The 13,375-nt window shown below is 36.0% G+C and overlaps 1 protein-coding gene across 5 annotated transcripts in view; it reads left to right on the forward strand.

The window, feature by feature from the left end:
- The window catches only part of ZNF800 (zinc finger protein 800), a 66,534-nt gene that overhangs the window by 34,654 nt on the left and 18,505 nt on the right, over nucleotides 1–13,375 (forward strand). For 3 of the 5 annotated variants that reach the window (XM_039472973.2, XM_039472972.2, XM_074379106.1), the window contains one exon: nucleotides 12,884–13,143. The exons of 1 other annotated variant lie outside the window; for it this stretch is intronic. In XM_039472973.2, coding sequence (XP_039328907.1) covers nucleotides 12,884–13,070 — 187 coding nt within the window. In that variant the 3' untranslated portion in view covers nucleotides 13,071–13,143. Of the gene's footprint in view, nucleotides 1–12,883; nucleotides 13,145–13,375 lie in introns of those variants that run through there. One more of the 5 variants, XM_074379107.1, reaches the window with a different exon arrangement.

Consider the following 13,375-nt stretch of genomic DNA (forward strand, 5'->3'; position numbering starts at 1 on the left):
AGCTAGACTGAAAGCCCCTGAAGGCAGGGCTGTGTCCTTGTGTCCTGAGTGCTGAGCACAGTACCTAGTCCACAGTTTGTGATCAATAGAATTTGTGGAGGGAATGCATTTTGGATGGAGGCTGTTGGTAAAGTGACCTGCCAAAATGCTCCAGTATCATGTCAGGATCAGTCTTCTTTGCTCATTATTGATGAGCAATACTAAATTATGTCTTTATTCCTAATTTAATTATACTCAAGCACACATTTGCATGCTTCATTACATGCCTTAGTGATATCAGTGATAACTGATAAAATATTTTTTCATATTTTAGTTCTCATGTTTTTGAGTCTTTATTTTAACTTTGTTGATTGAATTATTTGAGTTGCTGTTAGTATAAATAGAGTTGCCCTCTTGGATGATTTACCATGTTAAAAAAATCACAAGTAATATTATGTGCTAGTGATACCTTGTGATTTCAAATGTATTTTGTTCAAGCAAAGAACCAGTTTGGGTTTCAGAGTTGACCTCAACTTTTCGGTAGGACAGAATATTGAATCTATTATAAAGGATTATATGTAAATATATAAATTAACATTTGTCTGTTTGACAAAATAGAGTGCCTGAAACATGAATATATAAAATGTTATTTTCAATGTACTAGAGAGTTTGGTATTTAAAGGAATTCTGTACTTTGGTAAAGCCAAGATTCCTTTGATTACACTAGTGGTTGGTTATTTAATCAGGATATGAATTCAAATTTCCTACAAAATTTTGAAAACATGCAGATGTCTGGCTTACTCCACACCTATCAGATTGTAATTTCTAGTGGTAGTGTCCAAGCTTCTGTATGTTTTGTACCAATTACCTGGGGAATTTGATGGATTAGCCAGATCTACTCAACTATATAAACCAGAGAACCTTAAACCTTAACATGTATGTATATATATATATATATATATATATATATATATATATATATATATGTGGGACCTTGTTAAAATGCAGATTCTGAGTCAGGCGCTCTGGGTGTGACATCCATGTGATGTCTGTGCTGACGGTATGTGATCCACACTTTGAATAATAAGGCTATAAATAATAACCCTCTGCATTTTAAAAGATTTTCTTTTTTTAAAAAAATTAAGTGTGGTGTATCTGTTCCTACACTTGCTTATTCTGTAAGATGAGTGTAATGGGCTTTAGATTCAGTCTAAAATAGTTTTGTTTTGGATATTGTCTTCCATTAAAGTTTCAGTACACAGGGGATGAAACTTTGTCTTTCATTTTTTCCAATGATCATCAGATAAATGATAAGCATGAATCTGAAAGTCATTTCTCATTTCCAATCCTGCTGTCAGCTATGGTCCTTTGAGGTCAAATAAAAGATGAGTAGAAGAAGCAAGTCATCTATTCAGAGACTCTGTTGCCTCTTAAAAATAAAACTCAACTCTGAAAATTACACATGCTTAATTTTCATTATGATATTGTTAGGACTAGGTGTGTTTATTGTTTTTTAGGCATCGACTGACAATTTTGTTTTTTGATAGGCTCTATTTCAAAAATAACTTTAATTTCTTTATCTAAAAATAACTTTAATTTCTTCATTTAAAAATATTTTCCTTTCAGATCCTCTTTATTATATTATTAATTTGGTATGTGCAATACAGAGGTGGAAATAGAGTTACAGCTTTTAAATAACTAAATTATCTTTGCTCCTAAGAATTAAAAATAATCCAAACTTTACTGGGTTGAATATAAAGCTGAAGGGATACTAGGGCTATGATATGTGACAGGAGGTTTACTGATGTAACTGCAGTTGATTTAGGGGCTTTGGGGTGGTGGCAGCTAGAATTGTTTACATGCTACTGATGGCGCATATGGTGTCCCAGGTATGCAGGCAAACAGGTATTTGCTGGGTTGAATTAACCCAGATTCCTTTTAGTCTCTTGAGTAATGCAGGCCTTTGTATTACATGTTAATTAAAGAGTTTATTACTTGTAAGACTAGTTGTGTTTGAAATGAGATATTTGCTTTTTAAAAGTTGAAGATTTCAACTTAGCACACTTTATTGAATAGAAGATGAAATAAATTATTTTAAAATATGATCAGGGACAGATTAGTAATAATTAGCAAGTTAAATGAAACAATTTCTTTTGGCAAAGCTTGTTCAGTATCAAAAGTTAAAGCATTCCATGATTATTCTTCAGATTTCACTGTCTTACATTGACTTATTTCATTCAGTCAGTAAACAAATGAGCTCCTGCTTTGTGTGAGGCACTGAGTCAGGTACAGAACTAAGCAATGCAGTTCCTCTTCAAGTATGATGGAGGAGGAATACATTATAAGGACATAGAAGTGGAATACTAAGGCACACTGAGAAGTTAGGAAATACTTATTCCTAAATTTATTCTTGAGTTTTGAAAGAGATAGGCAGAAAAGGTTTCCATGTAGGTACAGAAACATGAAATCACATGTAGATTAAAGGAAGGAGTATGAGACAGGGAAATGGCCAAATCAAGGCTTTTATGTACCAAGTAAATAGTTTGAACTATATTTCAAGATTAGGAATAGCTGTTGAAATATTTTAAATAAAGACAAATGATAGCATCAAGGGGACTGAATTGGAGTAGGGGTGGGGAGGTAGGATTGTGTGGGGGAAATCAATTAGTAGACTGTTTCAGAAGTCTAAGAGTGATAGGACCTAAATTTAGGTTTTGGCAATGAGACTATAGAAAAGGATACAGATAAAATAATTATTTCAGAAATGAAATTTTCCAGGCAGTGGAGACGAAGAAAGAATCTAGTGTGATTCCATTTCAGACATTCTTGTTGAGCAGATGGGTGGCACCCTTCTTCAAGGTGAAGAATACAGAAGGAAGAAGAACACTTTTCCAGGGGGAAATACTGAATTAAATATGAGATTTGTTGAGTTTGAGGTGCCAGTGGGACATCTAATTGGAGATGCTTAATAGGAGTAGGATATATAGGTTAGAGGTCAGGAGAGAAATTGCTCAGGGGCTAGAAATTTGGAAGTCAGTAGTGTTCACGTAGTTGTTGAAGCAATAGACTTTGAAGGGATTACCAGGAAGAATAAATAGAATCAACGAATTATGCTACTACCTGAGTTCTCATTCTTTTCATTTATCATGTAATTTATAATACCAACCTGTTTCAGTTTTTCATTTGGGACTAAGTATCTGGCTATCTCTGGTTCTCTCTCTGTGTCCTCTCACCTCCATATAAAATATGTAATATAACATGTATTTGATGTTACTCTGAGAAGTACTGAATATCTAAACTGTAATAGTATTAGACAATGTGAATTAATTTATGTGTTATGTTCAGAGAGCTTTTAAGATAAAATCTGTAAGACTTATTTTAAAAGATATTTATTAGCAATTTATTAGTGTTCTTGGACTAAATAAGATTTATTTGTTAAGTCCCATAGCTTTGATCTGTCCAGGAATTTTCATGATTTAGTCTCCATGCCTCTGATCAAGGCAGGTACTGTCTGTGTGCCTAATCTAGTGAGCGAAACTAGGAGAAATCCATCTGGCTGATGAGATCCTGATAGAATTTGACGTAATCCGTATGAGAAACTTAAGTAATTTAGTATCCATAGCCAGAGTCTAAGGGAAAAAAGGTACTGTTAAAGATTGAACAGATGACTTAAATATATGAATTACACTTTGCAAAGCTGCACTTTTTGGACTGGTGAATACCTAATTAATAAAATGTAAATCCTGCATTATCATCCTGTGGCCCTAACTGGTTTTTCCCTTTTCCACCTCCTTTCTGGAGGAAGAACCTAACGATAAAACTGTTTTTGATCTTGCCATCTCGAAAACCACTAGTATTAAAGTGGAAATTTTTGTCTCCTTGAAAGTGAAATGAAGCAGCCTATTTACTACCACCCACCCCCAGGCCAGTGGGTACTTATGAGGGCATGCAAAATGAATTTTTACAAGTCAGCCCTGCTTGGGATTGAAACCATTCGTTTAATAAAGAAAGCATAGGTCCGTATACCACTCAAGATGCCATTGGTCTATATCCAACTCTTTTGGCGTTAACTTTCAAAATATGCCTTTAAAGGAAAGAATTCCCGGGAGACTTTGTCAAGTTTCAATAGAGTAAATTTTATGAATAAGTTATAACTCCTAAAAACTGAAGTCAGTAATAGAAATGACAGACCTGAATTAGATGAGGATAGCTATAATAAAACAACTTTTTGTTATTCTCTTCTGATCTATAGTTAAAAAAAAAAAACCCACACGTTTTCAAAGTTTTTTGTTTTAATGTTTTACAAATGGTTTCTTTTTCTTGTTATTTATCCTTTAAATTAATCAATAATGGGTATTAGCATTACAGACTAATATCCACATCAAATAACAACAAGGCACACCGCTGTAACACACAATTATATTAACCATAAACTTTAAATACCTGTTTCGAGTCTCTTTTTAAATACATTTGTTTAAACATCATTTTTTGTTTTCCTGGCAAGCTTCTATATTCTCATTCATACCCCAGTAAATCACTAAGAGATTATTGATGAAGATATGTGTATTTGGGTGTTTGAAGGATTGTAACAAAAATTTAAAGTAGAATAGAATTTTAGAATATATGCTTTCTGCATTGAGGACTTCATTTGCTTTATAACCTTCTTCATATTTGTTTATATTCCTTCTTGCCCTATGCCAACATTTAAGAAATACATTTTTGGAAATTTCTTACAAGGTTTGTCAGTATGCTACCAATAAACACATACACAAACACACCTTTTTATAAATCACTAGATCACTGACAGAGGGTTTTTTGGTTTATTTTGTTTAGACATTTTTCATATGGTAAAACCCACAGAACTGAATTTCATCACCCAGGCCCAATTCACAGACTCAATCAATGGCAAAGTAAAACTGGCACCTCTTGATTTCTTGGTTTACGTTTTTTTGGGTGGAGCTGATTCCTGACCATGAAAGTTGTGTTAGGAAATAATATTAGGTACCTGCAAGAAAATACTGGAAGATGATTGCTAAACATCCTGTATGATTTTCTCATACCTCACGGCCCTGCCTATTAAAAAGTTGGATTTAGATGTGTGTTGATCTTGCCTAGTCAGCCAGTTTTGATGTATTACTAGCATGTCACCATTCCCATGTAGTATTCTATACAGAAAATTTGGCAACCGAACATTTGAAAAATAATTTTTAATATTTTTAGCCAAGTTACTATTTAGAATCAAACTCTTTCTAAAACTTAATTCATCATCCTCTTATCTATGATTACTGCTCCCATCCTACTAGAACTGACTCTCCTAGCTTGACTTCTTCATTTTATCCATGCTGCTGATCGATTTTAATCTTTGCTTATGACACAGACTTCAAAGTCCTATTTCTTCAATGAATCTGTTCTTGATAGTTCCAAGTCATGGAGTCCTCTTCTGATAAATTCACATTTCCTTACCATTTATTTTTCACTTCCATCCTTTATGTTATTATTGCATTATTAATTACATTGTTCTGCAAGATTAGACCCTAAGCCCTTTGAGACCCAAGGCTCGCAGTTTTACCCTGCAGCATGTAGGATTATGAAAGAATGGGTCACTAGGCCTGTCCACATTCTCCCTGTCCTATAAGGTCTCAATAAGGTTTTGATTCCTTTTTTGTAGTGCCTTCTTCATGTCCTACTTTTCCTGGTTAAGCTTTCTATTGCTCTACTCTTGGTTACCTCTGGTTCTTTTAGTATCTTCTGTTTATAAAGATTATCGATGATTTTTAGAATATTTTTTTGGAGACATAGGGGTGATTTTCAGCTTTTTCCTATCTCAGGTTCAATTTTGAAACTCTACCACAAAAATTCTACCTCTTTATATTTACATTTAATATTTATTCAATAATTGAAATGTTTTGAGAGTGTATATCTCAGAAGCAATAGTTTGCATATGTTAAAAAGGTGGGTTAACCACACATTTGATACAGAATAAAAAGAAGAGTAAGTCATTGCATATTAAGGCTTATAGTTACTTTATTTAACACCTGTTATTTTGTATATACCTTTGATTGAGCCATAATTTTGTTGAGTCGTACATGGAGAATCTAGAGATTTAGTATCTTAAAATGGAAAAAATTGAGGTAAGTGATTGCACAAGGTCAAATGTGTAGTCAGGAATAGAAGCCAGCTATCTCTTAAATATTATTTTAATATGTAATAACATGTTTTTTAAAAGTACAAAAAAGTATACTGTGAAAGGTAAGTTTTTTCCCACCTGATCTCTCAGTTCTTCCATTATCTTCCCAGAGGGAAGAAGTTACCAGTTTCTGGGAGTTTTAAGAGCTATTTCATGTATGTACAACAATAGAAGTATATACATTGTCCTTCACACAAATGGTAGCATATTATACATACTTTTCTGCACCTTGCGCTTTTTTACTTAACAATATGTCTGGAAATTGTAGAACCTGGGATTTTTTGTTCCTTGGTGCACGAGCCTTCCATTTTGCTATACTGCCTATTATTTAGACAACTGTTTGTTGTTAATATGAATGGACAGAGTATTAAATTATTTCTAGTATATGTGTTGAGTACCTCTCATGCAACATGATGTAGTATTTCACATTTCTTTCAGGAAGAGAGGGTCACTGATTAATTTTGTGATAAATAATGTTGAAAGTTAAAAAATAAGGGAAATTTATAAATAGCTGTTATTGCTGTTTACCAAAAACAGCTAATTGTATATTTACTTTTCTATTCAAGAAATAATTGGCAGATGAAGTTTCCGGGGAAATCACTTACTTTCAGACTTGTGTAAAAATGTATACAGTTTGTACAGTTTATCTCAAGACTAGTGAGAAGCAGTGATGTTGTAAGTATCAAACCATAGATGTTTGTTTCATTTTCTAAATTTTAAAATCTCCAACCTCAAATGCATATCACAGAAATAGTTTTTCATTTGTTTCTCAAAACAGTAACTATATCTTTTTATCTTGGTATGACTCATGATCATCTATATAAAAATACACCATTAATTTTGATCATTCTGGGGTTTTTTTGGCCAACTTATCAGTGCAATTATTGCTTTAATTTTCAGAGAAAAATAGAGCCTGTCAGAACTGTTTGATTTTAGATCTTATGGACCAGATTGTATGACAAAAGACAAATCCATTAAAAAATGTGTCCCATGCCAAGTGTCCGTGATAATATTCATAGAGGTTGAGTACTTAAATTTGAACTTTATGTTATATAATTAGTCAGTAATTCTGCTTTCTTCCTAAAGATGGCAGGCCTTTGCAATGTATTATTTACCATGTAATTCTGTTTGAAAATAGTATTAACTATTCTCCAACTGTTGTTGATTGGAAAAAAAGTTAATCAGACTAAAAATCTATTTTCATAACACCATCATCATAGTTAAAATTCAGTAGTTGAACAAGTAAGATCATATTCTTGAGGTTCATAGCTTTAGTGCAGCTTTTATGTGCGTTATCCTGAACCCTGAATACAGGGTTCTAATTGCATTCTGACTTTGGGATTCTTGATGTGAGATAATGAACTAAAAGTCTTGTCAAGAATTATGATGAGTCATATTAGGATCCTGCTATATTTATTGAGTTTCTCTCCTATGGAAATGATGTCAGGAAACAAAAACTGGCCAAGAAAAGATCCCAAAAAGAAACAACATCCCTAAGTAATGATATATTGCATGTATTTGTGGATACCTGAAATGTTTTTACATTTATTCTTTGGTAAAAGTTTATATGTCCAAGTTCTTGAACTTTTTCTTTTTGCTTAGGTGACTGATTCTTTTAATAATCAAAATAAGTACTTATTGGTGCCATTGGGAAAAAAAGAAACACCTTTGGCCTTCTCTGCTGTAACAACTAAGCTCACAAGGTAGTGCTCTAGATCATGGAAAAACACTATATTTTGTTCCTCCTTTTCCCATCATTTCCATTTCTAATTAAAATGGTTATTTCTTTTGTGTGTGTATGTGTGCATGTGTGTGTGTGTGTGTGTGTGTGTGTGTAATCACGGGGATTTTGCTGTTTAAAGAAGGTGAACAGCAAGACAGAGGGCAGGCTGGCCTCCCTGCCAGGTCTCACAGATAACTTTGATGTGGCCACTGCTTTCTAAGGCTGACCCTGATTATTGGTTCATCCAGTGAGGCAACTAGGTACTAGAAGCCTGCACCACTTTAGCCTCATAGATAGTAGCGTATAAATACCACAATTCGGTTCTTTAATTTGTGATAGGAAGTATCAGGCCCAATAGTTTCTCATGTTTATGGTTCAGTACATTTTCTTCCAGTAGGCATCTACATAGAGAGATAAATTATAATCAGAAGGTTGCTTGATGAGCATTGAATCAGCTCTCAGCAACCAGTGTCAGCAAGCTTTGGTAGTGCAACACACTCATCTTCCCCATAGGAATGCAACTGCCCCTCAGACCAGATATTGTTCAATATTCAGAGCATCCTTTCTACTAGACCAGGCCACAGATGTACAGCCAGCTTTTACTTTCTTCATTTCTTACAGAGGTGTTACAGACTTTCTCCTTTAATACATTTTTTCAATTAAAATTTATTACAGTTGAGCTAATTAATGTATGTAAAACACTTAGCCCAATTCCTGGCATACAGTAAGTACATGATAACTATTACTATGAATAAGCATAACCGGTTTTGAGTCCAAGTCACCCTGTTACTTGTAATATCAAAGACAGTCTTTTGGGCCATTTTAATAGATGAGTGTGATCCATCTTTTACATTTTGAGTTATTTTGATCCTTTAAATCTTTTCATTTAATTCTTCAATTTCGTTTCGTTTAACCGTAACATTGACTCCATGAGCTAATTAGGACAGTGCCTTTGACTCTGTGTGCTTTTGCTGTTATTTTAACTTTGAGATTTTTAATTCTTTTAAATTTCAGTTTCTTGCTCTGAAATACCCCGTTCTCCATATTTCCCCCATGTGTAATGTGAATCTGCTGGAAGAGATGAAGTTACTGCTCAGTTCCAGAATACATTTGATTTTATATCTTATTTGAGTATATGATGTCAGTTGTAGCCCTTTCCATTAATTGTGCTTGGTTTCATTTTAAGCTCTTTAAATTCTTTCTTATAGAGTATAAAGTTGTTTTGAAAATGATAGCAGCATCTGAATCCTTAGCAGGATGGCTATGGCACTGGGAGGTTGTGATGGAAAATCCATGGGTAAAAGTAGGATTTCAGCAGTCAGCAATGACACTACAACCCTGACAGATACACGACTGACAAAACATTTTGTGTGAAAATGAGTACAGAAAGGAATGATTCAGATGAGTCAGTTGGTTACCCCAGAAAAAATATTCATTGTCAGTCTTCTGCTCTCCCATCCATCTGGGAGGTGAATTACTCTTTTAAGAGTGGCAAAGAAGATTCAGGAAAACTGGAGAAATTACCACAGCTCTTTCTGGTGCTTGTAAAAATACATATGGTGGAGTTTTGAAGGTGGTGGTCTCAGAAGCACATTTTGAGAACTGGGTTCAAAGGTAGGAACCATTGTCGGAGTTCAGAAGAGAGAGAGAGAGAGATCATTCAAGGCTGCAGTAATCAGGAAAAGCCTAATGAAAGAGATTGGCTTTGGTCTGGGTCTTGAGAGATGGACAGAATTTGAATAGATGAGAGGAGGGAGAAAACGTTTTTCAATGGGTGAAATGCCAAGAACAAAACTATAGAGGCTGGAAACAGTAGTGTAAGGAAATGCAGAATCAAATAGTTTGACTCAAAGGTTCTTAAATGGGGCCCATGAAAGAAAATTGAGGTCTTCTGTCAGATGACACCACTCACTTCAGACTTGGAAGAAATGGGCAGCTATGCGTATTTCTCTTCAGCATGCAACTAGATGAAACTGTTGATGCCTCTCAATGCATCCAGCTTCACATTTTCATGTGCTTGCTGATGTCATCAAAGGAGAACTCCATTTTAGAACACCTTTTGGAAACTGGAAAGATTGTCAGCATCTTCAGAATAATCTTACTCAAGTGGAAGAAGAAAAATTGCACTCTGAGGGCAGCTGGTGCACCTGTGATGTCAGGAACACAGCATGGTTTTCCTGCTTGATGAGGAAAGGATTGCTGCACGTCATTGTGCCTCGTTACTTTCCATATCAGCAGCTGTCGCCACCTTTCCAAAAGGTGTTGCCAAGAAATAGGAACAGGGTGTGATGTTTTTCTCTAACCAGACAGAAATCTGCTGAGTTTCCAGAAGTCTTAACTGAATTTGAAGGCGGAGGAAAGAATGTAACTTGAGTCTAACTTGAAAGTCTTGGAGGAATTTGGTGTTCCAGTATGCAGGCCACCTTAATCTGGCAAATTTCATTCTATGAAGTTTTGCTTTGGTTCTATTAAATACGTACTTTTGCTAGTCAAGGATTTCAGCACTTGTTGCCATAGGGAAAAAGTTGTAATGGATTATCAAAGAAGTAGTATATATTGCCATGTCAAAAGCCAAAGCACAATTTCAACTCATTTAAACTAATCTCATTGAGATGTACTAGCGAAGTCAGAATTTTCTAAACATTTTTCCCCCCAGGAAACAGCCATTTTTCTTTCAAAAGAGAAAGAAGGCATAATCCTTTATAAATATTGCTTATGTTCAGGAAATCAGTTTCTGGTGCAGTGAAACAAAGTATATGGTGTATGCATTTCTGTGCATGTTTCTGGAGGAGGAAGTCCATATCTTTAGTCAGAACCCCGTAACTAGTCTTTAACTTCCCTGAACGGCTAAGAACTATTGATTTAGCTATTGTGGAGACAGTGGGTTACTCTGGATAAATCTGAGCAAAGAAATGACAGGAAATCAGCTCATCTGTAGAATATGGGATGTGAAGCTTTGGCAGGACAGTGGTGAGTGATTTAGGGATGCAGGTTAGCCCCCGCATCTGAGTAATCTGAAGGTAATTTTCTAGATAGAGCTTCTCAAATGTAGGAACGTTATCTTTTTTGTTCTTACTGTCTGAGGACAGTGCAGAAGATATAATAGGCACTCCAAAAATGTCAAGTTAAATTGAAATCACTGGTTAGCAAAAGCTGGACTGTAGCACCAATAATAAATGCTCTTCTGTCTTATCTGTATTTAACACTGTTTGGTTACAACATTTGGTGAATAATAAGTTTTCTGAGAGAAAATGTTTTATAAAAACTCCTACAACCTTCATTTTATTCAGGAGCAGTTGGTTAACAAAAACTTTTGGCCTTAAGGGGATTTGTTCTCTTTGGACATTTTATGTTTTTCTGATTTTTTTTTTTTAACCAAAATTATGCTTCCAGACACAATAATTGTATCCAGTACCTTCAGGGTTAAGGAAACTTACAGGATGGTATGATTACTTATGTCATCACATGTTGCTTTTAAGCAACAAAGCAACATTCCAATAAACATCTAATCTTGGATTTGCTCATCATTAAATAAAACTAGCCTGACAACTCTGAGCTCACTTTAGCTTAAAATATATTTGAAACTTATAATGGATCTTCTATAGATCTAATAACAAAGGCCTGGAACCCCTCTCCGGTATTAAATTATTATAATTATCACTTTTATGCACATTCCTGGAACAAGGTTTAGCAAAACCAAGACTCTGTAGGTATTAACTTAAATTTTTAAATTAATTTATGATTAGGAGACCAGGATGTTAAGCTTAGATTCTAGTTCATCATCATATTTTAGTTTTGATCCCATTGAATTATTTCAAACTAAAGAGAAATTCACTGAATTACTGTAAAACATTGGTATTACCTAAAACATTTGTTCCACATTTTTCTATTTTTAGGAAACTTTGTGTTCCCAAGTCAGTGAAATTACAAATCAAATTACATTTCTCATTTCTCAAAAGCCCAGAATTTTTCTTCTGAAGTGGAAATTATTACTATAGTTAAATAAGGTACAGCATCACAAAAGACAGTGGCTTTGATTAACTGCAAAATGTTTAAGTAATAAACTCTTCCGTAATACTGTAATATACACATAACTTTTGAAGAAAATAAACTACTTTTGTGGACTATCTATTCATTTAAAAAAATCTTTTGATGTCCACCACTTTGCTACACAATAGAAAATAAATACTTTCATGAATTTGAATTGAGATAAATATACAATGGGTATGTAAGAATGGAGTAAAATTCCTTGTATTATATATTTTTTACTATAAAATATGCATATAGTATGAAATTTGGGAAACATAAGTTAAAAAAGGGTGTCCTGTAGCTTTATCAGCTGGAGATAACTGCTTAACGTTTTGGTGTGTTTCTCTCCATTATTACAAAAGTGATGTGTCATTTGTACACACATGTACACGTAAGTATACACTCACATATAGTACAAATGGAGATGAAACTGATTTTTTTGATTGCATATATCAATTCTTTTCCATATCATTAGATATCATTTCACAGCATTATTTTAATAGCAGTTTAGTATTCACTGTAAGAAAGAGACTATAACCAATACCTTATTGTTGGGTATAGGACATTTCCATTCTTATTGCCCTTTTTTCTGGGATTTTTTTTTCTATTATAGGTACTGCGCTGAACACCCTGTATGAAAAATTTGTACGTATTCATAGTTATTCCTTAAGGGAAAATTCTCAAGCTAGACTTTCTGGGTCAAACAGTATTCAGCCATGTAAGGGTTCTGATACATTTTCCTAAATTGCCAACCAGTTGTTGCATGAGAGCTGAATTGGATCTGTTTTCCTCTGACCACTGCAGTTTTCTCTCGTGGCACCCTGTTGGGCGAAAGTGGCACCGCACTGCCCGTGGGTCTGCAGCTCTTGCGGGGCTGAGAGGCGTCGGCGCGCTTTCCCTGGTTTCTAACCCTCGTGTCTTTGTCTTTCCTTCCTGGGGACCGCTGCCACCCGTGCGGGCCGAAGCCTCGCGAAGCCGTCGCCCCGCAGCGCCGCCGCCCTGCGCCCGGCCGGCCCCGGGAGCCGCTGCCCGCCCGCGGGCGCCGTCACCACGCGTCAGGCTGCAGCCAGCTGCCGCGCCAAGCTCCGCGGTGGCGCCGCCCGGGAGCGCCAGCTCGCATCCCGGGGCCTGGGTAAGCCCGCGGCCCCGTGAGCGCCGCCGCCTGGCCGCCGGCGGGACCTCGCCCTCCCTTCGCACCGCGGTACCTCAGGCGCCTCGCCGCGGCCGTCTCCACGGGCAGTCCTGTCATCCGCAGACTCCTGAGTCCTCTGCCTCGCCTCAAACCCTTCTCACCGGCCCTGTTTTGAGTCCCGCGAAGCCCTCTAGAGGACCACGTGCCTTAGGGACGGGCTGGGGCGGCCTCCGTGCGAGTCGTGGCTGCTCCAGGGCAGTACGTCCTCTGCCTGCCAAAATCCCGGCTTCTTTGAGAATCTTGTCACTGGACAATACCATCTTTT

Source organism: Saimiri boliviensis, chromosome 10, assembly GCF_048565385.1.
Source record: "Saimiri boliviensis isolate mSaiBol1 chromosome 10, mSaiBol1.pri, whole genome shotgun sequence".
In the NCBI taxonomy this organism is placed as follows: Eukaryota; Metazoa; Chordata; class Mammalia; order Primates; family Cebidae; genus Saimiri; species Saimiri boliviensis.